The following is a 26,134-nucleotide window of genomic DNA, read 5'->3' as shown; positions in this document are numbered from 1 at the left end:
GTTTTCTAAAAGTGATATTTTCAGTGACTCCAGAGCACCGCAAAATGCAACAAAAGTTCACGATTTTCCCCTGAAAACATAGTTTAAACTGGGCCTCAGAGTCGTTTTAGCGTCATCACTTAATTTTAATTTGTTGATTTCACTGATTTCAGTAAGGACACAATAACGATTCATAATCCTTTCTGACAAATCAACTTTATTTCACCGAAAATGCATCAAAATCTAATCAAATAATGCAAAAAAAAGTAATACAATGGCCACAAATTAATCCACTCACCCTTTGATTCTTTTTTTTTTTTGTAGTACATTATTTACATTTGCTCATAAAATCAAATCTGCAAGAGAGGGACTCCGGGTTTGGATGGAGTAACAGTGGAAAGCTGCAGGAAACTCTACACAGGTTCAGAGAGGCTGGGCTGGCTTAGACCAAACGGGGGAGAACAAGCGCTTGATTCAGTGCGAGCTCGCGATAACAAAGACAAATAGCAAGCCACGGCGCCAATGGAGACTCAGAGTACCGCGCAATGATTAGTGGGCGTTTGAGTTGCTCTCCAGAGAAGACATGGGGGACTGACAAAAATCCTTTCAATCAACTGTGCAATCAAGCGATAGCGATTAAATCACTTTCCCTGGGACGTTATCATTGTGCGACTGGTTCATCCATCTTACGCTCATCCCAACGTCTGTTGGTGGTTTTGTGGGCGCGCAAACCCGCATGTGGCTCGGCTCCAAGCCTTTCAAGCAGGTTTTATGGCTCTCCGGGAAGCGGCGCGAGCCATGCAGCACAAAAGCAGGTTTCTTGCTGGTCTAAATGCACCGTGATCAGTCTGAAGCCTGAAGCTTTACAAGCTGTATTTCAAACAACTGGACATGTTTTTGAATGTTAAAGCGACGAATAAATGCTGATTGAGAAAATCAAATGCCAATCCCTCAAGGATAACGTCCACCCCTCCCCCTGTACACCTTTTTACACGTCTTTGTTATGACCAGAATATCCCGTATCTGCTTGTCAAGACGGTGTTCGTCAAATTACCGAGTTTCCTCAACGCGTCAGCACGGTGAGCCAGCAGTAGGACAGTGCTTATCGTCAGAGTGGCGATAAGCACCGATTTGCCTGTGAGAAGGAACACGGGCTTGGATGATGCGGTCTGCTCTGCGGTGCTCTGCACATGCAGGCTCTGCTGCAGGACTTCCTGCTCCTCCTCGGTCAGGACCACGTGGGAGACTTCAGCCAGGACTTCCAGAGCTGCTCGCTGACCCGCTTGTACCGCTCCACTCATGTATCCACACCACTGGGTGGCTGTCTCGGTGCCCGCCCAGTGGATCCTGTAAGAGAAGACACAATGACTTCTTAATTTTTTTCTCTATGCATGATATGGAGGATCATTTACTGTGAGATAGTGTTGTCAAACATGAGGCAGGTGGACCAAAAACCGGCCCGCAGGAGGCTCCAATCCGGCCGGTCATACCATCAAGCACATTTAAAAAATAATTTTTTTTTTAAAACTAATTTATTAAGAGTGATGGACACAACGCTGAGACCTGAGCTGGGACATCATTGATGCTGCCATGAACGCTTGCGACCTCACTGCTGTCGAACTAGCCTCAAAGCTATGCCGTCAGGGTGAGTTTTTCAAAAAACATCCATAAGACAGCAGGATAAGTCTTTGTCCAGATTGTAGCAATTTTCTGTAGTAATTGTTCAGTTTTGTAAATATATAGACATTTTCATCATGTATACTCTGCACCACAACAAAGAAAAACTTTAAAATTCAAATTTAAAGATTATAATGGCAGTATTTTACTAATCCCGTCCACGCAAGATTAAACTGGGCTGTTTGTGGCCCCTAACTAAAATATGTTTGATCTGCTGAAAAACATTCATTTGAATTGTTAGTTTCAGGGCTTCACACAAAGAGTGGTTCATGTCTCTTAGTAGTCACCAAACTAGCTCATTGCCCTGCCATTGCACATGGCATCACATTTTATGATTTGTTGTACGATTGGAAGTAAACAGTTGCGGTGTTATAATTGGCTGTCATGAGACAGAAACACCGGGGACAGAGTGATGAGCTTAACCTAATTCCAGAGCTACTTTCTCATTACCGAATGTAAATCATTCTCACTATATATCTACATTAGCAGTATATTGGATGTTTTATTTATTTCAAGCCTAAGGCTGTAAAACCGAGATGGATTCAAATGTAATTTGAACCTGAAGGATGTACTTGGCCTCTTCGTTTGGTGACGCTGAAGTGAATTGCGGGAGGATGATTATCAGTATTGCTCACATGTCTCTAAAGAGCCTTTTTCAATAAGCCACCGCTTTTAGACGCTGAACCTGGTTTTGGTAAAGGTCAAGTTAATCTAATGGATTATTGTTTATATGCTTTCAACCTGATTTGATCTACAACCTGGTAATTCCAATCTCGCATGCTGTCGTCAAAACCATATCAAAGGAAGTTTCAATTACGTCCATTAACTCTTATGCAGGCAAAAGCCAAGGAAAGTCACTGTGACCTGATGATCACTTCAATATCAGGAATGTCATTTGTGAATTTATGAATAAAAGTACTGAATTTGTACAAATTAATTTTAAAACACTCAGGTCGCCACATTTGATCATATCAGTTAAATAGAGATACTTCTGTTTGTTGTGTGTTTTCACTACGACGTGGCTGTGGGAGATACTCCAGATGCTATCGTTGCCTTCCTCGTGTTTGGGACGGGTCTGTGACGGAGGGCTTGACAACAGGTGGTACCAGCTTGCCATGAGAAACGGATTCCTGGAGCCCGAACACATTAAACTGTTAGCGATCAGGCCGCAACAGCGACGCTACATCTATTCTGATTCTAATTAAAAATACATTAGAAAAAAAACCCGGAAAACAACTCCAGATGCTCAGATCCACAGGGGGGGCGGGGCGAAAAGCTCACGCAAGGGAAATATTGTCGTTTTACATTGAGCATACACTCAGTGGCGATATGCAGGGATGGAGTGGCGGTTTCACTTTTTAATAAGTGGCTGTTTGCTCAGGGACGTCCTGCCTTCTGTTTGCTGAAATTTGCAAGTATTAGCTTCAGACTGTTGGAACCCGTGGGGGCTGATGGTGGCCCAGGGCCGTATGACAGCGTAGAAAGTTTGGCCTGCCTTCTGCTTCTCTCTGTTTCCTTTTTTATTTCACAGAGAAAATGTGTTCACCTGTTCAGGAGCCGATTCCTGCTCCGTGTGTCTTCCCGCTGCAGGGCCACCGGCTCTCAGGCACCCAGCATGCTTCAATTTGGTTTAAATTTGATGAGTTTGTCCTTTGTTTTAGCCACATGTAGCTTTAGGTTAACACGCAGGGTGTGATTTTCTGCGAGGGTTGGGCGTGGGCAGAGGGCTCTGGCTCCCTCTGGTTCACTCAGCCACTGTTTTGCTGAAATGTATTTATCTTCTGGAGAAGGGATGCAATTTTTTTTTTCTTCTCCCCACCAGCAGACTGAAGAGAGGAAACACACCAAATAATGTACATGCCTCTTTATCCTTCACCCAACAAGAGTAAAACATGCAATACACTCTAAACTCACACTGCACACCCTCTGTCTCATTGCATTTTGGTTGGACTTCCTGTATTTCAACAGTGAAATAGGCTCAATTGTGCTGTTGTTATTATTAGAAAAAAATTGAAGCTACTAAAATTCAACATGAAATTCTGATTGTACCTGCTTCTCACTGCCAACTGGTACACCCTCCATATGCCACATGCCAATACTGAGTAAGTTAAAAGAGCAATAGCTGTCACAAACAGACAGGCTGACTGACTGACTGACTGACTGACTGACTGACTGACGTAATAATAACAATAATCAGCCCCAAGGTGCTTTACACCTTCAAACACCGATGGAGGTGCCTGCCGCTGCCATGCAAGGCGCGCCAAGTCCATCCATTGGAAACGATTTGAGATGCAGTGCCTTGCTCAAGAACATTGTGGCAGGTGGGCCTGGGGAATCAAACCGGCAACCTCCCAATTATGAGTCAGCCGCTCCACCAACCAAGCCACAGCTGCTCCGTAACAACGAAAAAGCATCATCAAACTACCAGTAATGGTTAAAAAGTATCAATAATGTGCCAGTAACCGTTAAAAAGGTTTTTTTTAAGTATTAGTAATGGAGAAATATTATCAGTGGTTAAAGATGTGATTTTTGATTGTTTTTTTTAATTTGAGTGGCAAATTATTCAAATTTTGGGGGGATTTTAGCAGAAACGGTTTGCTGAATCATTAAGAATTTAATGAATTTTCTGATGATTTTGATTTCCTTTTTGTGTACGCGCTCTCAACAGCAGGACTAAACCAACTATTTGGTAATTGGGACTTTTCTCTGTAAAAACCAATGAAAATCTGAAACTTTCAAAGTGGTATAACACTAAAAAGGACTCCACTTATATAGCACTTATATTCAATTGCGTGAGCAGTCCCAGAGCGCTTTACATCGTTGATCACATTCACCCATTCACACACACATTCACGGCCGCTCTACCCAAACCGAGCCAAAGAGGACGTTTGGTCACATGGCCCGACTTCGACTTTGACTTACTCGTTGTTTTCCTGTCTTGAAGAAAGCAAGTAAAACATAGTTGCCGTCGAAAACAACACGACGACAAAGCTGGAACCTTCAATTTTCATTTGCTCCACATCATGGAAAACCGCTCTTATAAAATCACACATGGACACTACAAACTGATCAAGTTTGATGTCAACTAGCATCCATTTGTGTTTCCGAGAGGAAAACACTGCTGAGAAAGGAACCTGGAGCGAGAATTGTCACACCAACACTTCCTTTTCATTGGTGTAAGTTTACTTTGCAACGTTCATTCTACAAAGTTCAGTCTTGGTGTATATCTGGCAGCACAGATCAATGAATTAATGTGTGACGTGTGTGTATGGAAGGCGATGCTGATCTGCCTCTTCTCACCACTGTCAATGCACCAGGTCCAGTGGCTGTAAGAGAACGTGAGGACAGCCCTCCCTTATCCTTTGGTCTGGAGAAACCACCTGGACAGCAGTATGCACAAAGGTAGAGAAACTCAAAGCTGTTTCAGCACTGCAGTGTCAGCAGAAAGAATAAAGCCACTGTTCCCCTGAGGTCGCGTGAGGGGTGTGTTGTGTGGCCCTGCTGATGGGGGTCCTGAGCTCAACATGAATGATATATGGAATAATCTTGCCCTCTATGAAGTCGCCCACATGTTGGGGGTAAAGCAAAACTGAAAAATATGCTTGTGACTCTTGTAGACCTCACAGGGTTTATCAGAAACCTGTTTAATTGCAGTGCTGTACAATTTATCTGTGTTCTGCTCTTGTTGTGGGGTGAAAGACTCACTCAGATCCTCTCCACATGAAACACAGACCCTCCTACAAGAGGGTAAATTTCTTAAGCCCCTTTATTTAGCCTCGGTTTGGTCGTTACTTTGTGGATCCCACAAACACAAACAAGACAAATGATGTCTTCAGAACGCTGCCGATTGAAGGATGGATCGAAGTAGAAACTTGATAATCATCCTTCCCTGTGACTTTTGTTTCCATTCTTCTGCAGACTTAAAATGAAGCATTCTTGTTATGAACATATCTGCCATGATGAAGCGTATTAACCCATCAAAGTGCTTGACACTAATATTACTACAGTGCACTGTTGACAGTTGGGAGCTTTTCATTGTCGCGTCCTCAACACCCCACGCAGTTCAAAAGTATGTGTTGCATTCTTTGTTTTCTTTCCCATTCATGACATCACCATTCAAATGGGTTGTGCACTGTATTACAGATCCACTAATATGCATCCGTCAATTCACCAGTGATGCTGGTAACGCGTTACATGAGCCATGGTCCCACCCTGCAGTTTACTTTTATTAATAATCTAAATTTTTCATGAATTACTTTCAGTGATTTATTACTTTCAGTAATGTATTACTTAAAGTAATTTAGTGCTAATGACCAAACATAAATCCCAACAACTGCCGCATGTGATTGTACCCTTGCTTAGAGGAGCATAATAGAATAAGTGTGATTTTCTGTCAAATGAGCAGAGAGAGAGAGAAAAAGAGAGTCTAACAGGGAAAAACGTGGGACCCAGACACAAAAGATATGTCCAATTAAAATGTATTATTCATGGCAGGTGCAACCAGGAAAGACTTTTATTTTGACACAACAGACAGGAACACCATGGCAGGACGACATGACACACAAAACCCTCTTCTGGTTGCCAACTTACAAATATCAAACTAAACTAAACTAGATTAACTAACTACACAAACTAAGCAACACAAACACAACACAACATAATCATTACCAACACTAACGAGCCTAATATACCCCAATTAAAGGCATTTGAAACACTGCCAACCCAACTCCCATAATGCATTGCAGCGATCAGCTCCGTGAGGCTACAATATGTTTCGGCTGTCAAGTGTTCATTTAACAAAATCCAGATTATAAAACACCATTAAAGAAACTTAAACGATGATTCAAGAGCAGGTCCCATTTCCATACTCTCAGAAACACAGAGAAAATTTAAAGAACTCGGACGGCAGAGCTGTCTGCGGTGCACTGTGAACATACGTATAACATTTAGCATAGCACAGTTACGTCCATTGACAGCGTAGCGATCTGCCTTTTTACATAAATGACTTTCATATTGGGGAACTGACTTTGCATGAGCAAACACATCCATACACTGGATATGACCAGCAAAGGCAGAGCAGCAGTGTGGCCTTCAGGAGGTGGTGTGGCCTTCAGGAGAGGGTGTGGCCTTCAGGAGAGGGTGTGGCCTTCAGGAGAGGGTGTGGCCTTCACAGTACAGGAGTGAGTGACTTGTGCAGCCTCTCTGCCATACCAGCAAATAACCATGTTGAATCATTTGGCTATGAAAAGCACAAAATGCTGACACGTTAAAACGTATAGGTACTGTAAGCTACTGGAAATTTAAAAATAAGTGAGAATTAATCAAATAATAAATAAAACAAATAATCAAAATGAATATTTCATTAATTTCAATTCAGCCTTTTGGTAGGCACTGCCTGACGGCACGTCACTGCGTTTGACGACACAAGATTTGGATATTGAGCGTGAAGAACATAGACCTATATATATATATAGTTTTATAGAAGTACATGGTGCAGAGCCTGATACCACACACCATCAAATCGGAAGAGGAACATCTTGTGCGATCTGTCTTTTGTGATCATCAGGCGTCTGGTCTATTGATCGGTGAAGATTTTTTAAATCCTGTAATGTGTGCTCGGCTTTGCACGGGGAAAAAAAAGGGGCAAAACCTGTCACAGAACATGAAAAATAGATTACATTTTGTGACCGTTTGAGGAACTGCCGTGAGACTGGGTTGGAAGAACACAGCAGTGATTCAGAGGACCGAGATATAAGATCTATATATCATTATGAAAAATTCCACCCAATGCATTGAAAATGTATGACAGTAAAACAGGCAGGAGTGGTGGAGCGCAGAAATCAATCAACGCGACCATTACGGTGCCGCGTATAACATTTGGCAGTAAACGACATAATGAGGTGCAGCAGTACAATGCGATGGATGAGAGCTCGTCACATCAAACAGGCCAACTTGTATATTTGATTGAAAGCAATCTCCGCCAGGTTAAATATTTGACTGCGCGAAGAGAGTTTAGGGAATATGATCAACTGACAGCCGTTACATATTTAGTGCTCTGTCAACATGGATGTTGTTTCGATGGAGTGGACACTTGAGGAAGGTGCGTGGCGGTACATAACTGAGAGGCTGAAACCAAACTGCAGTAAAAGTATAAGATTAGTCCGATCTCCTAAATGGGAAAATGGCAAAAAAACAGCACACCGAGACAGACATTATTGAGAGATAGTATTTGAAACTGTGCTGTGTACAAACTGTTTCGGTTTTATCGTGCCGCTCTGAAGGCTGAGTCATATCCTACAAAGGCAGATGAGTTGATGGGTTTAGAAAGTAAGTCGGCCACATTGTCACAATAAGAACAACGACAGACAATCAGAAGAAGAAAGCTTTGTTTTATTCCAATCTTGACCTTTTTTTTTTTCCTTTTTCTTTTTTAACTTTTAAGTGCACTGACTAATTTACCCAGTGGAATATGTTCTTGTTTTTTGTTAAAAAAAAAATATGATGAACTGTTGTTAAAGAAACATTATCTGTCTGACAAATTAAAGTAAGCACAATTATTTTTTCATGATGATCTAAAGGACTACAGTAGTTGGCACACAGTCACTGTAGGATACTAACCTACAGGCTATTGATATATTATGATGTATGCCTCTTCCTCCCTGATGAAACATAGGTCTTACGCGAGCACTCGCCATCTGACACCATGTGAACCCTCTCTCCTCCAACTCTGACATTCTGATGCGTCTCCAGGTGTGTCGGAGTCTCCCTCTCTTGCACTCCCCCTTGTGGCAGGGCCGGATTTTGCTATGAGCGAAGTCGGCAGCTGCCCAGGGCGCAAACTCAACAGGGGCGCACTGTGCACCAGCTCAGACACGGTCTTGTGACGCCGTCCCCTGTCTGCGTAGACAGCAGTCAGCGCCTGCAGTTAAAACCAGACCGACATCGTGGCTCGGACACAAACTCTCTCTTTAATTACTGAAACAGTTCAGAGTGTTCGCCCAGGGAGGAAAATCAGCCAGGCCAGCCACTGCCTTGTTGGTTCTCCTTCAGTTTCTCCAGAGGCTGTCCTCATCTTCCCACAGGAGTTCCATCTCATCTCAGGCACCCTCAGAATACTGATACCATACCTCTGCATCTCTTGAGTCAAGGCACCCTTGCCTGATTCAAGTAACGTCTTTACATCCCACTGTCCGATCTTAATACACATTTTTAGGCGAAAGCAAATTCATCGACGGTTTAAGCGTCAATCTTTTCCTCGCATGTTGATTTAACCAGGCATTACCATCTGGCATCTCTGTTTCCCCAGAATAGGACATAGTGGCAAGGCTTGTTTCAGTTTCTGTAATTCGAAGATTTCACAGGAGCAGGATATTAGCCCACAACCCTCAACGTATCGGGCCAGGTCTCTTCATCTGGTTTCCAACCTTTGACCCGTTCCATCACGGGTGGCCCTACCAGGAGTTCATTAGTCAAGCCAACATTGCTCTAGGGGTCCTAGAGACAAACTATCCCACCACAGTAAGGATTAGACCATATTTGATTGTTGGAGAATTTATGTCTCTGTTTGGGTGACGTGATACCCCTCTAAACGCTGAGATTTGGTTTCAACCCATGCTGCAACTTTCCTGAAGCGCTCTGCCCCCCCTAGTTAGTTCACCAGTTACTTTACAAAGCAGCACACTGGCATTCAGCGGGCAGATTAGAAGCCATGCCGCCACTCTTACACTTCAATATTGGGCCAAAAACCATCAGAATGACAGAATTCAAAATATACCCATATAAAACCATTCACACTGTTTTAAAATCACATGGTGTTGCTATCGCTGCAAAGTGTTTTATAATAATTACGGAATGGTTGCCAGCATTAAAAGCATTTTTCCCTGAAACGGTTCTTTGACCGAGCTCTGAAAGTCTTTCTGTCATCACTTTTTTCTCCATATTTATCGATCATTAAATGACGCTTTAAAAAAACAGCTTGAGCTCTAAATTGTGAGACGTTTAAAGTGTCAGTGATGTTTAAGTAAACTTTCCAAACTGCGGACCCGGCAATCCCGAATGCTGCTCCGACGCCGGCCTCCTCTGATTATGAACGTAGTAAAGCCGCCCGCAGTGCTCCCAGATTATGTCACTCGTAAAAACATACTGTACTACTCTGTGCAAAGTGCCAGTCGATTAAGATTCGTGCTTTACTGTGCACGAAGAAGCATGAAATGAAACCCACACATTTTCATGCAAAAGCATACATTCTGTCCCTCTTTGTGAAACCCTGTGATTTCCCTTAGATGCCGTCTCCAACTGCTACAGTTACTTTGTATTACTTGCATTACTTGTGTATTTACAGCACATTTGATTCCCCAGTTTTTAAAATTTTCGCTTAGAAATCCAACCACATTTCCTAGTTTTTACTCTGCTTTTTTTGAATAGATTTTAGATATGTTTACTGACTTTAACCTGTTGAGTTTTAAATTCGGTTGTGTAACACAAAACTTTTCTGAAACAAAAATTTAAAAACTAAGCCTCTAGTTACTGGAAACATCCTCGTGTAAATGGGGACAAAGTCACGCCTGTTCTACCCGTGCCCAGACATAACTGCACCAACAATAATCCTGGTCCAGCAGCTTTTGTTCCTAAAACATCAATTTTTTTCCTTTGGCCCAGTCCTTCAGACTTTTAACCAATGATGAGCCTTTTTTTTTTTGTTTTCTTCATCATGGTAACAATTTATCTGCTAACAGGTCGATTTACATTCTGGAAACTATTGTATATATTCTGTGCTTCTTGTCTACCTTGTTAGCAGTTTGTGCCGTGCATACATCATCAGTTTCATTCCAGACTTTCTCAGCCATGTTCCTTCATTGACAGTCCACGGCTTATTTTGAACCCTCGCCTGTGTTTTGCCCTCGCGTCTCGGATTACCCCTTTTGTACTGTTGCTTGGGCTTGGGATCACTCCTGTGTACAGACCTTTTTTCTGGCCCGACTCTGAATAGACTGCCTTAATCCTCACCAGTCTTGAGTTGTGCTTTCACCTTGTGAGATAGCGACAGCCACGGCAACTGATCATACCGAAGTTCTCCACAGGTCATAAGTTCATCAATGTTCGGGCAAGTAACGATATGTCTTTGTTTAAAATTCAATATGAAATCCATCCATTCTTCCATCCAACTTCTATACAGCTTCATCCTGTTCAGGCTCGGTGTTACTGGACTGTGGGAGGAAAGCGGGATGCCTGCTGGAAACCAACCCATGCATTTGATCTGTGACCTAAAACTTGACGTGACCTAAAACTTGCCGCACCCTTTTGCTGCAGCTCGTTCTTCCATTAGAGAGCACTTCCGCCTCATATTATGTGGCATTTAGACTCCCTTGCAAGAGATGTGTCTTTAGTTTGGAAATGTTCTGATATTGGGAGTGTGCTGCCGTTTCTTTCTCAACATCCCTGCTGCGCACGCTTTTCAATAGAGCAAAAGGTCCCTTGAATAGTCCGTGCAATGAATGAATTCTACTAATAATTGGTGTTCTCATCATTGATACCCACATTCTGTTTTTCCAGTTTCTTTAAGCAAAAAAATTATTGTGGCACTGTGAAAGCATGTTACAGTTTTGCTTCTTGCCTACATTTTTTTTTTTTATCACTTTTTGTATTAGACAGCCTTGGCCCATGAAAAGAGGACAGCAAATGTATTTTTATGGGATTGTTCACGTATAAACAGATGTTTTGCTTTTGGCTCTATGTTGGAAAATCAGTATCCTACTGTATGTGTTGGCAGGATGGAAGCCACCCCCACGGCGTTGCATGCAAATCAGAGGGAGAGGCAGTGAGTCATGTTCATCGACGGTCGTGTGGAGGAGATCCGTGCGTCAGTCATGTGAGAAAATATCACATAATATCACTTTGTGATACTGTAACTTTTGCAACTTAAACTCAATGAGCTTTAACAAACGCAAATAGGAATTGCACTGTTCTGATTCAGCTTCAATACCTCCGTCACAAGTACAAAGCAAGGAGATACAGATTGCATCTGACTAGACGTGCACATGCAGCAATAAATACAGTAACATACAGATGTGGTATGAAACAACATATAAATATTGTGGCTGCCGGTATTTACAAGCAATGTGTATGCCTATGCATTTTCCAGCAATTGTACAGTACTGTATGTAACGTTCTGAAAACGTGGTTACACAAACGTGGTTGTACAATAGTGCAAAAATGGAACAAGCAACAGGATGCATTGTGGTGCTATTATTTGTTTAGATATGCATCACATGTAGACAGAGTTCAGCAGGGGGCACAGCTGGAGGGAAACTGTTGTACTTGAACCTGGTGGTGTTAGTACTTTGAATATATTTCATATTCAAATGTTGTGCATGTATATGTTTTTTGGAGTGAATACAAAATGAGTGTGTCTTGATATGTATCACCCTGGTAATGACTCTTTTTAAGCCTTTACAAGACACGTTACACTATTATATTCATCTGCATAAAATTGCTCAAAATCGTAAGGAATATTCTGTGTCAATAGTTATGCATGAATCTGAGCGTTTGGAGATCACAAGTGGGGTTCCTCAAGGATCTGTCCTTGGGCCTCTTGGCTCAGATCACGGGACATTACAGCACCTCCTCGCTTAATTATGCGTGTGACGCACAGCTCTGGATCAGGATTTCATTTTATAGCCTTTTAAGGATTACGTCAAACTACACGATCCTTTTGCGGTTGTCAGAAATCCCTGATTGCGCTTGTTGTTCATGCATAGATTTTCAGCGGGCTGGATTATTGTAACGGCGCATTTACAGGTCTCAGTACAAAATCTGTCAGACGGCTGCAGCTCATCCAGAGTCGTCACCAACACAAAGAGGGTGGAGAAAATCACACCTGAGCTTCAATCTCTGCACTGCCTGCTAATGTGTCAAAGGATTAACTTCAAAATCTTACTTCTGGTCTACGGCAGCATCACAGATATCTCAGGTTCAGTCTCAGCGCCATGTTGTATCCGCCAATCTTAAGAAATTTGTTTAAAAAAAATCGAGTTTTTTTCTAAATTTTTTACAATTTGCTTGGTGGTTTGGTGGTTTGGTGGTTCGATTGGAGCCTCTTGCGGGCCTGTTTTTGTCCCAAGACTCTTATGTTTGACACCCCTGAAATGGAGACAAGCTGTTAAAAGAAGCTGCCTGACAAGCAAACAGTGAATTGACACATTATCGCTAAATGTCTTGCATGGTACACTGTATTCATGTATTAATTTCTAATCTTTAGTCATTACATCAGCCATTCATGTGTTATTCTGAAGAACGGGAGATGTAGCTTGTTTAATCGGTGGCTGACATTTACTCTGCTGCCTGGTGTCATTCAGATTTCTCGTGCTGCGATTGAAAACAAATGACTTCTGCTTGAAAAAAAAAAAACTTGTCTATTCTCACCTTATTCATTCAAGTACACTAATTACAAAGGAGAAGTGAAACGAGAGTAATTTTTCCTCAGTGAACGGCCTAACTGCCCGTCATCGGGCTGTGAAGTCGGTGATGGACATGTCCTGATGTGAAAGCCAATTAGAGAGGGTGCCACAAAGAGTGAGGACTGACGCCAGTGATTGGATAGGAATATGTGATTATCTCTCTGTATAAGTTCTGAGATGCTTTTGTGTCCAAACTATGTGTCATTCAGTCATTTAAAACATGAAGCAAGGACATGTCTGGTGTTTTTAGCAGTGCTCTGGTCCCCGGCGGGAGGGTGAGGGTCGGGGGGGGGGGGGGGGGGGGGGGGGGGGGGGGTAATTCTCTACATCTATCTTCTTCTGACAGTGATTAAAGCTGCAAAACACATCATAAATTCTATTTAAACAGCCGGATGAACCTCAAGACATAACTCTGCATTAGGTGAGGCCAGAAGAAATATAGTGGAAGCCTTTTGTCAGCTTATATTCATTTAGCTTTGTTTTGATTACTTGTACATTACATTTAGTTTACTAAAATGCAATCATCTTTTGGACTGTGTTCAAACTCACTTAAAAAGTTAATACTATTCAGAAAATAATAGCGATGGAACTAGCAGGGGTGTTGGTTACATATCTAGAGTTATCGTGAAAACTCCCCAATTCAATCGGAGTATCCCATGACATCATGCATCAGTAACGTCGGCAGCAGGCGAGCGAGCAGGAGCAATGTCTGCAGTTTGCAATGTTGTCTCACCATGAAAAAGTAATCCAGTTACTGATTACTAGTTATTCCTTTAAAAAGTAACTTACTTTTGATTAGTAATTAATCAATAAATATTTGCTTTTAAAAGGGCAACCGGATTTGCCAAGAAAATGGGGGCCTCCCGAAGTCTGCTTCTCTAACGACGAGACCCCCCACTGCCCGTGCTACTTGATTCAAGTATGACTGACACACTCATTAAGAGTGAGCTGGAACAGGTGGCAGCACGCGGTGAGCTCGGTCCCTCGATGTACAATCTACAGTACACGCCTCGAGCAGTGTGTAGATAAACGCGTCTGTAGACCGTCCCCCCTGTAGCATCGACACAAAGGCAGTGCAGAGCCGGTTTGCGTTGACCCACAGCCTTCGCCAATGGTTTGCATATGGAGTATGAATTCGGCTTTATGGCATTTAATACATACTCATATCGGTACTCGGTATCGGCAAGTAGCTAAAGGTTAGAACGTGTAGTTGAACTTGTCTTTTAGAAAGTGGTATCGGTACATCCCCAATAAATACACACTTTACCATCAGAAGGTAATTGGCCCTCTTTTAGCAATATTACAGTAGATAAGGTAGATTAACTTCTTCCTAAGACTTTAATGTCACTTTTACTGCAAGTTTCAAATGTGTGATTGAAATACATGTAAAAACAGAACCAACAGCAGTATCTGTGGGACTGGAGGGTGAATACATTAATCCCTTTCAAATGCAGGTAATATTTGGAACGATGCAGGTACCAGGAAAAACATTTTCTTTTTTATCATCTCACAGAGCACCATTAGGTGGTTATTTTCAGTTTTTTTTTTTTTTTTTTTAATGGGCATGCATTATAGAGCTGGTAATTTAGAATAGTGTGACCCAGCGAGGTCAATTTATTCACATTTCCCTTCAGCTTTTCTTTCTTTCTCTTTTCTCCCTTCTGTGTAAACATCTCACATACTGACCAGTCAAGCGCAATATCCACCTGGGATAATGACTCTAATTTTGAAAACCTCAGTGTAGCTGCAGAGCTACCGTCTATAATAAGGACCCTCTCAAATAAACAACCTCGTAATCTACGTGACGCCGCCGCAATCTGTTGCACATATGTTAACCGTCGTACGATTGGCGGCAACAGTTTTGGCTTGCCTTCATTATATGTGCTGCATTTGTGTCAAGGTCCCGGCGAGTCCTTGAGCATCCATTTGCGATATGGAGCGGGGATGTGGACGAGGGCTGCTGCTTGAGTCACGTTACCTAATGAGCTTCTTCTGCTCCCCACGGACTCCATGTCATTATGGAAATGCATTACCTGGATCGCCCCTCCCCACCTCTCGTTCTCATTTGTTCAGCTTTGTGCATCTCTGGACTGACCATTAGAAATGGATTAAAGGACATTTTACCAACGAGAACCCCCTCCCCCCCGATGACCTCTTGCCATTTCTCTTAGAACTGGACTACTATGTATCACTGACGCTATAATCACTCCCACGACTCGTGTCAATGATCTGTGTGCACCGGGTGCAAGTAGTGACTAATGGCGGTTGAAGAGGCTCAGACAAAGCTTCAAAAGGTATGAAAATAGCTGGAAATAGTCAGCAAATACACATATTTCCACATTGGCGCTGCCACAGAGTGTACAGTGACACAATTCACCCAACGGCGAACTCTTAAATTCAGCTCGCCGAAAGATTTCTGTGAAATATTTCCAGCCGTTTACCGCGCTCCATCCTTCCACGTAATGATGTGTTGCAGTAAGTGCGCCAAGGTAACGCGAGTCTTCTGAGTGTGAGGGAGAAGAAGAGGCGCGGTGTCATGCCGTATTTGTAATGAGCGGGGTGATTACCTGCCACAGGGCATCCTCAGGCTGGGGTGGTAATACGTTAGCAGACCAGGCGCCATGACATTAACAGGGCAGCCGCCATTATAGTCCTCCTTCGCCCAGTCCTGTAAAACAAAACAGCTTAATGATATGTCACATTATTATTTCATGGCACGGCGCTGAAGCCAGGCTTTTGTTTCAGCAAAAAGACAGTTAATGCTGCTCCGAGGGCAGATTCTGGTGAAGAGTGCAGCTCGGGAAAGCACAACATATGCGACGAACCAGGAGCTTTCTAAATTGAGAAAATCTCCATCTGCTTGTTTGAAAAGTGTCCCATTTACAGAATGTACCGACATCTCGGGGAAGTAAAAATTAATAGAAACTGCAAAAAAAATCTGTTCAAGAACACCAACAAGCCCAGACAAGCGTCCACTGATGGACATTGGAGAAATTTGACATCCAAATTCAGGCCATTAGGGACTAAAGTGGTAATTGCTGTGCTGGTAAATGTGTTAGGACTCCTTTGGGTTCTGCTTGAATTTTATATTTCAGCCAAGCACAAAACAGGAAAAAACTTCTAAATACTTGAACGGGCAAATTTGTTTGTTTTTTTTAACTAGGCCACACACTCTTTGCTAATCCAACTTTTTTTCCTCTTCACTTTCAGCTTTACTGCTCTGACTAATTTAGACAGTGTTTACGCGACAACTTTTCAAGTGAAAAACCCAGCGTTTTTTCGGGATTCTTTTTTGCATCTTTATTAAGAAAAGTTCCATGTTTACACAGCAACATTTACATGGCAACGGCAGAAACACGGAAAACAATGTAGTTAACATCACAGGTCACAAGTTGGTGCTGTAGTTCTTTGTTTTTTTTTGGTGGTGCTGTTTTGTTTTGGGGGGGGGGGGCTAAAAAAAGTTAATTAAAACAAAACAGTTTCTTAACCCTACCTGAACCTGTACACCGCTTTTTGAAAGTAATTGACACTTTTTAAGCAATCTGTGAGACCTCTGGTGGTTGTGATCTCTCACAGGGCTTAGAGACACACGGCACTGGAAGAAAAGGAAACTCAGTGGGCTTCGGAAAGGCTTTCATTTGAAACTCAGGGAGTTCAAACATGTTAAGGCTAATACCACCACCAACATGTGACATTGGCATCAGACCAGTCGAATAACATAACACTTGAAGGACAACCACTCCAAGGTTTGTAAAATGTTGAGTGGAAAAAAAACACAAGAATATTCAGCAATAGAACTGCATTTAATGCACCCTTTTTGTAACTTTGATAATAAACAACTTGTTATTTTCTCCTGTCTCAATTATGTTGTTCCCTATAAAACATGTCTGTGCCATGTTTTTTCCACTTAATCATTGTCCCACTAATACGTCTAATAATTTGTCCATAAGAATCTCCGTGTACTCACCATTGTTAATGTTTATAGTGTATTGTTGCACGCATGTGTGTGTGGTTTCATTACAACAACATCCCTAAAGGCAGCATAAACGAAACTTTACTGACAAAAAAATCAATAAATAAAAACACACAAAAAGCGATGCATTTTCACCTAAAACAGATGCAGTCAGAGCGTCTGTAGATCTGCAGCCCTTGTAAGGTTCTCCTGGACTCCAGTAGTCAGTGTTCAAGAGAGGAAAGGTGATCTGGTGAAGCAGTCACAGGCAGCCAAGTCTCTCTAATATGTGCTCTCATGCATATGGAATACGTTGCAATGAATCCCTGGAATAACTCTGGAATGAGCTCTGAAAATCAAATGACTTTCAAACTGCCATTATATCCTATAAATTACAATCTGCAATTACATTTGACTGCATTTAGTCGAGTCTATTAGCTTTGCACTTAGTCTTTTCATCCACCACTTGAAATAACTACTCCGAATAATGCCTATTAATTGTGGTAACTGACAAATTTTCTAATTCATTTTACAGACTGAACAAACACTGTCACCTGTTAGCGAGGCTTCGCGTGGGTTCATTAAGACCATTTAATCCTTTTTTGACCGTTTCTTGTGTATTTCCATCACTCATACATTCTTTTAATTTCTTCTGCTTCCAATCCACTTTTTTTAATTAACTGTCAATTTTCCTACCCAAACCTGCTCAGTTCCACAAAGTTGTTTTTTTTTTTTTTTTTTTTTAATTAAATTGAAATTTCTATCTTTTCAGATTAGTCCAACTAATCTTTCCACCCCCCCCCCCCCCCCCCCCATCCCCCACGGCTCCTGCAAGAGTACCCCCCCCCCCCCCCCCCCCCAAGTTACTTCCACCCCTGTTTGAGAATGACAGATTTATAGAGTGCATTGGTATGCAGGTACACGATTCCAGTCCCTCTGCAGCCTTTTAACAGTACACGATGCGATGGGAAATTGCCCTGAGAAAACTTGAGGCAGATATTAAGGGAGACATCGTGATTTTGCTTTGTTGACAAAGAGACCCAAGGGGAACATCGTTTTAAAACACAACAGCAGTCAGCTCGGAGTTTAGTGAGAACAGTGCTGACGAATTAAAGCTCCATTGTTGACAGAACATGTAGCATCACTTTTATTGCGGCCCTTTGGATTTCCAGCTTCTCTTTTTTTTTTTTATTCTTTTTGTAATGAATTCTTTACGTAAACAAGGAGGATGAATAATTTTGAACATCTTTTTTCTGTTTGGTGTGCAACTGTAATCTGTGTACACCATGAGCGGAGGGCTTTCACTCCTCCAAACTCCATTGGAAAAAGAAGTACTGATCAGTGGCTCATGTTAACGCAGGATTTTTCAGATTTGCCTGAAAAACGAAACTCTAATGAAAAGAATTAAGATGTTCGTGCTTCATACTTTCTTTCAGTATAAATCCTTTAGTTACTTAATGGAAATACTACTGTATTGATTATTGTATCTCACAAAAGCAATACAGCTATCAAAGTTTCAAAAATTATATCACGCCACTGAGGCCCCATCGACATGCCAACATATCAAGTGAAAACGCATCATTTTCATGTTTTCGTTTCAGAAAAGCTTCAAATTTACACAGCAACATTTTGAAAACAATGTCTGTTTACACAGAAACTGCAGACACGGTGAATACTATGTAGTTTTATGTTGTTCCACTAGTGGGGGCTGGTGTTTGTTTTTATAAAAAAATATTAAACCACACACATACGCGGAGAACAACACACTACAAACATCAACAAAGGCGAGACCATGGACATTCGTATGACTATAAAACTACCAAGTCGCAGGAGAATATGGACTGGGAGTCATTCCACTCCGGAGGCCGCCATTGCTGTTAGTGACCATCTACTCACGCATGTGGAGAAGAACTATTTTCTATGGCCATGGTGCACATGTGCAGAAGCAGCATTTCAGAAAATTAGCATTTCCCTGTTTCCAAAATGTTTGGGCTCCATCTCCGTGGAAACGGTGGGAAAACTCAACTTTTTGAAAATGCTAGATGTTTTTTTAAATGTTGGCCTGTAAACACCAAACCTTTCTGGAATGAAAATGCAAAAACGATTTTCGTGAAGAAAAAAAAAAGCCCTGAGTCAAAGCATTTTCATAAAGTTCTGTTTAAAGATGGAGTCAATGCATTTTCGAAAAGTTCCACTTTGGGATTTGTTTTCAAAAAGTCTTGTTTTCATTGGCTTTGAGCACTGTTGTCACGCGAACTTACACCCAAAACACAACGCAAGTTTTCCATTTTCTCACAGGGCCTATGAAATCTCTTGCTTGCCAAAATATAACAGTAAAGGAAATGTTGGCAGACACTTACTTCCATCAACATTCACATGCAAAATAAAAGCAATTCACGAATGTGGCTGAGAGAATTTGGTGGATACCTGTTCTCTCACAATTACCTACTTATTGGGCCCTTTGCAAGGCGGGGATGCCGCGTGTGCCAAGTTTGTTGGGATTATTTTGTGAGTGTGACCTAACGATTTAATGAAGGAACAGTTTTAGTGAGGATGCTTGAGTGTGGATTGCAATAAATACGCAAGCTCAATTATCGGACATTCATTAAATCCGTATCAATCCTTTCAGACTAGTCCGTTAACTTTCATTGAATATTTTTTTTCTTGATTTTGATACGTTTGTGCTTCTGACTTGCTGCTGGTATCCACAAGGTATCCTGCAATATTAAAACAGGAAAGTGAAATGTGATCTGTAATCAGCCGATCTTGAATGCACGTTCGATAAAATGTAATCTATTGCAGCTCAGCCAGTCTTTTGTGAAATGTACTGGATGTTGAAAAGGTTTGTGACACAATATGCTGTGCAGCCCAAGAATACATCTTGATTGCTGTATTTCCCAGAGACATGATGAACCTCCTGCTACAATGCCAGGGAGGTCGAGACATAGAATACAATGTACACTTTCCCTGTAGATTTACAATAAAGAGCTGGCAGCTAAAATTGCCAGTATTGCACTTTTATTCTACAGTAAACCTACTGTATTGTACAACAACAGTATAGTACTGTAAAAGATATGACAGTATTATGCAATTGAGAGTATGAGCTTAACAGTATAATACTGTCAGCTGTATTGGTTCCATTATACATTTATTTTACTGTTTCTACTGTAATCTTCATAAGTTATTACCTATTTACTGTAAAATGCATAGCATAGAATGTGATGATCGAGAACATGATGGCATTGCTAAGAAGTAATGATTTTAAAAAGTCACACCTCAAAATAACGACTCCTGAAAATTGCCAGCAGATAAATGGCTCTGACAAAAGATGACTTTTCAACATTAGGTTTTTAATACATCAAATTCAGCATCAAACATTCTTAATGCTAAACATGATCTCACTTCGCATGGCCCGGTCCAGGTGTTCTCGGTATAATTTACATTGTTCTTATACTATTAAAAAATATGTCAATATAGCATTGAATTCAGGGATTAACTGCTGCATTGAACACATCCAGTGCTTAACACTTAAGTCTTGTAAACTATAATCCATAAGAACAATAAACATTATCAACAATCTGTATAAAAATGTCACATCACACTATAGGTACTCTGCCTTCAGAATCAGTGATAACTTGTGATCATATAGAAAGAACACCAAGTCAAGGGGCAAACCTGGAACTTCAAAACTGAAATATATTTGAACAGACTGCTGAGACTTTTCCTTTGTGAAATTGAGGTCCTGTGTGGAGACGTGTTGAGGTTTTACATGAAATACAATTCAAAGTCCATGAGTCATTTTAGAAGTGTGGCCACACAGGGATTCAAGGTGCCTTCACAGACGACATGGCTTTCGATGCTGATGATCCTAATGTCCAGTTGTGACTTAATCAACGGCGCCTGATGCAGACAACGCACAGCTGATGTCCTGAAACCGTATCAAACATGGGCGTCCTGGTCCTATCCAAACATTTTCAAGGTACTGGGATTGACTACAGCAAAACAGCTTGAAATTTTAGGCTTTATTTCTTTATCTCTTTCTTCTGCATTTACATTAAATACCAGAGGCTACAATGCTTTAAATGACTTTCCATGACTGGGTAAAAGTAAGATAGGTGAGAGAACTATGTCCATAAGAGAGCAAAATACATTGTTGTGTTCCGGAACAAAAAACACAAATCACCATTTTCATAATATGGTTTACAAGAAAATGAAGTTTCAACGACACTCTCTCACAGGGTAGTCAAGTCATTCAGCAAACTAGAGGCAGACACTTAACCTAGAGTTGGCTACTTTTTACAGCAATAGACAGCAATTTGACGTCCTCAAACCTTTTTTTTAAACTTCAAATAGCCCCGATATAAAAGGTCAAATGCATCCAAGTACAATCTACTGGAGGGTTTGTAACAATGGAGCATCATGTCTTAAGGCCCCTGCATACTCCCTTTTTGAACCCATAAGAACAAGAAGAAAAGTCGGCAGTGACGTCAGCCAGCTGCTGGAAAAAAAAGCTTTTTCCGCAGGACTGTTCATACTCCGATAAGAAGCTGCCGAACTCGCCGGCCACGCCCCCTCGCAGCAGCCACACCTCTGTGATGCGGCGTTTAAACTATTCAACTGCACAGGTTATGTCTGGTCTCCAGTGCTTTCAGAAATACATTTGTCTGAACTTTTTCAGCAATAAAAGAGAGAGTTGTTGGTCCGGTATTAACTGCAGGAGGTGACAGCTGTTTGTGATGCGTTCAGATGCATCATGTAAAAGCCTGCACTCCGACATTTTAACGAGCTGCGGCGCTCGTACAGTAGCGATGTTACGAGCCAAATATGATTAAAATATCACTGATAGTCATGAGCGAACTGGAACACGCATGCGCAGCACACGGCAGTGCAGAAGTTTTGGCAGTGCGGCACCCGCATAGTTCGGCCAGGGCGGTTGGCACAGCCCAAACAAATGACGTCATTTTGTTCGGCAGGACCCCGCACTGCCGAACTTTCGTCTTGTTCTTATGGAGTATGAAGAGGCCTTTAGAGTCACATTTGATTCCATTCAAAAAGAGAGCGAGCCGAATCTCGTTGGATTTGGTTGCCTAGAAATGTATTTCCCTGGCTATGAGAATTAAAGAAAGCGACACGCGGTACTTGTATTATTGTTTATCAGAAAATAGAACCACAGTTGTTTTTATTCTGCAGCCATAGTGGACGATGCTACGAGCTAACAGTGACTGGAAACATCAGCATTCAGTCTCACGACTCACGGCCGACACAACTTAACTTATCTAACTAATCTCATGTTTATCTTATTTTGATCTTAAAATTTTTTTTAATAAGAGAGATCACAATTTCCTTGTTAGGTGAACCACCAGAGCAGGGTGCATGACGGTGAGCAGTGTGTTTAGTCAACGTGGTTCTCTTCTTTGCTGAGCAGAAAATCTTTGTCCTTCTTCTGGTTCTTCCATCAATGATGAATAAAATCACATAATGTTTGACACCTATTTCTTTGTTGCTTTTTGTTGACTCTGTGCTAAACTAGACATACAGTAATCTACTGTGGGATTGTACAGGAACTTGCTGTAAAAAAATTTTTTTCTTGAAAACCATACAAATTTGCAGTATTAAACTGTATTTACATAGGAAGCTATTTTACTGTACAAAATGCCGTATTTTTACAGCAATTTGTTACAGTGTAATCACAAATGCTCAAACCAAGACAGTCACATTGTAAACCGGTGAGGGTCATGCTCAGCATTATCTTTCATCAGTTGAAGCTCAATTCTTGGCTCCGAGTCAAAGGAAAAAGTCAAACGTCTTATTGTTTGCTGTCGGGCTTCAGCCATTTACTAGTTGAGGGTCTCCTCCAAAATGTTATCTTGTCCTTAGGAGGTAAAAGTCCACTGTTCGACGGGCTGGGAGAGCAGAAAGTTAATTATTTTAAAATAGAGCAGTGCTCTAGTGTGTTGCAATGAATCCACTATAAAGAATGTATCTTTAAGGTTACACATGGTAAAATGTCATTGATCACCAACAATTCACAAATGTGTAAGATTGCCGTGCTATCATGGACATCATTTCCTTTTTCTCCAATGTCTTCGGATAAACTGAATAGTCACACTCCTCTTATATACACAGGATATATATATATAGATTATGATTCACAAAGAGCATTCTATGTTGCCACAGTTCACTTGGAATAGGCTTGGGATACAATTTGTGCAATGCCAATTGGGTCAGAGGCTCACGGCCAATCTAATATGCGTGTGGCCATGTTACTTAGACACAAACCTTTATTAGGATTCTATGATTTATGAAACCTGTTTTTGAATGACATGAAGTTTCTTCATCCAGATTTCATAGCCAGGTTTTTCTGGAAATGCTGCACTGTGTTGCTCACACAGTCTTTCAAAGACTGTCAACACTTCAATTTCATACATGTTGATGACATTTTTCATACCTCTTTAAACCGAGCATTTATTTTTGTTTAATTTTTACTAATTGCAGTCAAATACACAGTTCTATGCCAGCGGATGTTTAACATACGGCCCGTGGGCCCAAAAACACATTTTGTAAGAGTAGCAGACACAACACAACACTGAGGCCCCGTTTACAAGACATTGGTTTCAAGTGAAAATGCTGTTTTGCAGACAACTGTGCTCGGCGGCACTGAAAATGCAACTTTTTGAAAATGATTCCCACAGCGGAACTTTTCAAAAACGCTCCGACTCTGTCTCCGTGTAAACAGCGGAAACGCTGCTACCGCACATGTGCACCATGGCCAGAGTAAATCGTTCTTCTGCACATATATGAGGACAATAACAACAATGTTTGCCTCCAGAGTGTCATGACCCCTCAGTCTATATTCTCCTGGGACTTGATAGTTTTTTTTAGTTGACAGTCACCTGTAATAACGATCCAACTCTGTCGTCTGTCCATTAAAATGTCCACATACTGGCCATTGTTGTTTATAGCATGTTGTTCTCTGCGTGCATGTCTGTGTGGTTTCATTGCAAAAACAACAAACAGCACCCACTAGCGGCTGGTTTTATGCTAAGACTGCGCTACTTTTTAGTTTTACTTGTCTGGTTTCGAGAAAATATCGACATTTTCAAAATGTATACTTGGCGCCCCGCTGTTATTGTTGCACTATTTTACCAGCCTGGTTCACTCAAGACGAAATCGAGCTGTATGTAGCCCCTGAACTAAAACGTGTTTGACAACCTTGTTCTAAATCATTTTTTAACACAATTTTACTTTTCTGGGATGGGACGTTTGTTATCATGGTAAATCGAATTTCCCTAAAATAAGATCAACTACCTTTCTGTTCAAACATAATCTTTTCAGCTGAGCCAACAGACATGCTGACTTTTGCTGCACAAAATAAGTCTTCTCTTTGGAATAAAGGATAAGAAATTGGACTATAAATTTTTGACACAGTCAAATTCTGCCTTAAACCACATATACTGTATTATTACACTGCACACCTGCCACTGAGGTACTTACTTTCTCTTCATAGTGGATGAAAGATGCAGCCTCAGGACCAAGGTATTTGACCAGACTGGAAAGCACTGCTTTTCTTCTCTCTCCAGTCTGCAAACAGAAAAACAAAAAGTATCTCTCCGGTCTTGGTACTTCCATTGCTCATTACTCCAAACTCCAACAGCATGCTGCTGAATTATGGATGCAAATCTGAGAAAACAATCCAGGCCGGACACAAGTAGCAAAGTCAATTTAAATAACTCAAGCTCCCGGTTATGATGGTACACATGGTGAGTTATGCACAAAGCAGCTGAGGCCTCAGGAACAAAAGGACAAATCACCATAAAACATGTTGACAGAGTTTGCAAAAATTATCTAAGATTCTTTATCTTCATGTCACTTTTATGCCTTCAGGTTTCCCCTTTGCAGTAGGAAACTGAACGTCTCCCATACACCGCTTAGAGCAGAGCTCTATAGGGCCTTCCATTGCTTTACAAGAGGAATATGCAATGCTAACCAACACTAGAGTACTATATTGTAGGCCATATTATTGTGAATTATTCACTAATAGTCCACATTTCTTGTACAAACCGCACCAACTTGTAACCTATAAGTCCATGCTCCACCATGTTTTTCCTCTTTTTAGCAGTGGAATAGCAGTGGAAGTTAATTATTTAGCTCCCTGTGCAGCTTTGCCCAGCAGGAGGACGGCGACTATGGGATCTTGCAGGCAGGATCAAGCCAGAACAACACAAAAGATGTGCTTTTAATTCTTCGGAAATAAGTGGTAATTAATGAAATGTCAACTCAGACGAAACGTAGGGATAAGGCAGGGGTGTAAAATATCTGTGAGATTTGCAGCTTTCTGCAGAGATACTCAGTTAGAACAGATTCTAACGCTTCTGTAACCCCTGGCAGCACAGGCAAAAAGGGCACTCAATCCTGCAATCATTCAAAACCACAAAAAAATTTATTAACAATTAAGTATGATGACCAAAGATCAAGTAGCTTTGGTATCTTCAAATATCATTGGTTATGTGATGCCATGTTAGTAGTCAAATTACCCTAAATGATAATGTGGCATTGGTTTGATGTGCACTTCCCCAATGTTGGAAGTGTGTAGGAGAGAGACGAGAAGGAGAGTGAGTCAGGCTCCGTTTACATGATCTTTTCAAGTGAAAACACAAAACTTTTGTAGTATTTCGGGTGTCCGTTTACACGGCAATGGCGCTCGTAGCCACTGAAAACACAACTTTTTGAAAACGTCTCCCGATGGGAAGCTTTTTGAAAATGCTCCAAGTCCATCTCTGTGTAAACGGCAGAAACACTGCTACTGCGCATGTGCACCACAGCCGTAGAAAATAGTTCTTCTACACATGTGCAAGTAGATGGACAATAACTATAGTGAGTGTCAGTGCCAGAGTGTCATGGCTCCCAGTCCAGATTCTTCTGGGACTTGGTCGTTCTAGAGTTGAAAGTCACTCGTGATAGCAATCCAACATGGTTGTCTGTTCATACAAAGTTCTGCATACTCTCCATTGTTGATGTAATGTCTATAGTTAGCTACACATGTGTAGATAACAAAAACAAACCCACCCCT

General features: G+C 41.4%; 1 protein-coding gene across 1 annotated transcript in view; it reads right to left on the bottom strand.

The window, feature by feature from the left end:
- Positions 1-279: 279 nt before the first annotated feature.
- LOC308118142 (putative flavin-containing monoamine oxidase A) overlaps positions 280-26,134 on the bottom strand; it is a 70,757-nt gene continuing 44,902 nt past the window's right edge. Inside the window, exons 10-12 of the mRNA XM_080477416.1 lie at positions 24,559-24,645; positions 15,680-15,780; positions 280-1,326 (exon numbers count right to left, since the gene is read on the bottom strand). Of these exons, the coding sequence (XP_080333542.1) occupies positions 981-1,326; positions 15,680-15,780; positions 24,559-24,645 (534 nt within the window). The 3' untranslated portion in view covers positions 280-980. The remainder of the gene's footprint in view (positions 1,327-15,679; positions 15,781-24,558; positions 24,646-26,134) is intronic.

The sequence above is a fragment of the Lipophrys pholis genome (genome assembly GCF_963383615.2).
Source record: "Lipophrys pholis genome assembly, chromosome: 12".
NCBI classification, from domain to species: Eukaryota; Metazoa; Chordata; class Actinopteri; order Blenniiformes; family Blenniidae; genus Lipophrys; species Lipophrys pholis.
The sequence above is the reverse complement of the archived record's forward strand: the minus strand, read 5'-3'. Positions and strand labels throughout refer to the sequence as shown.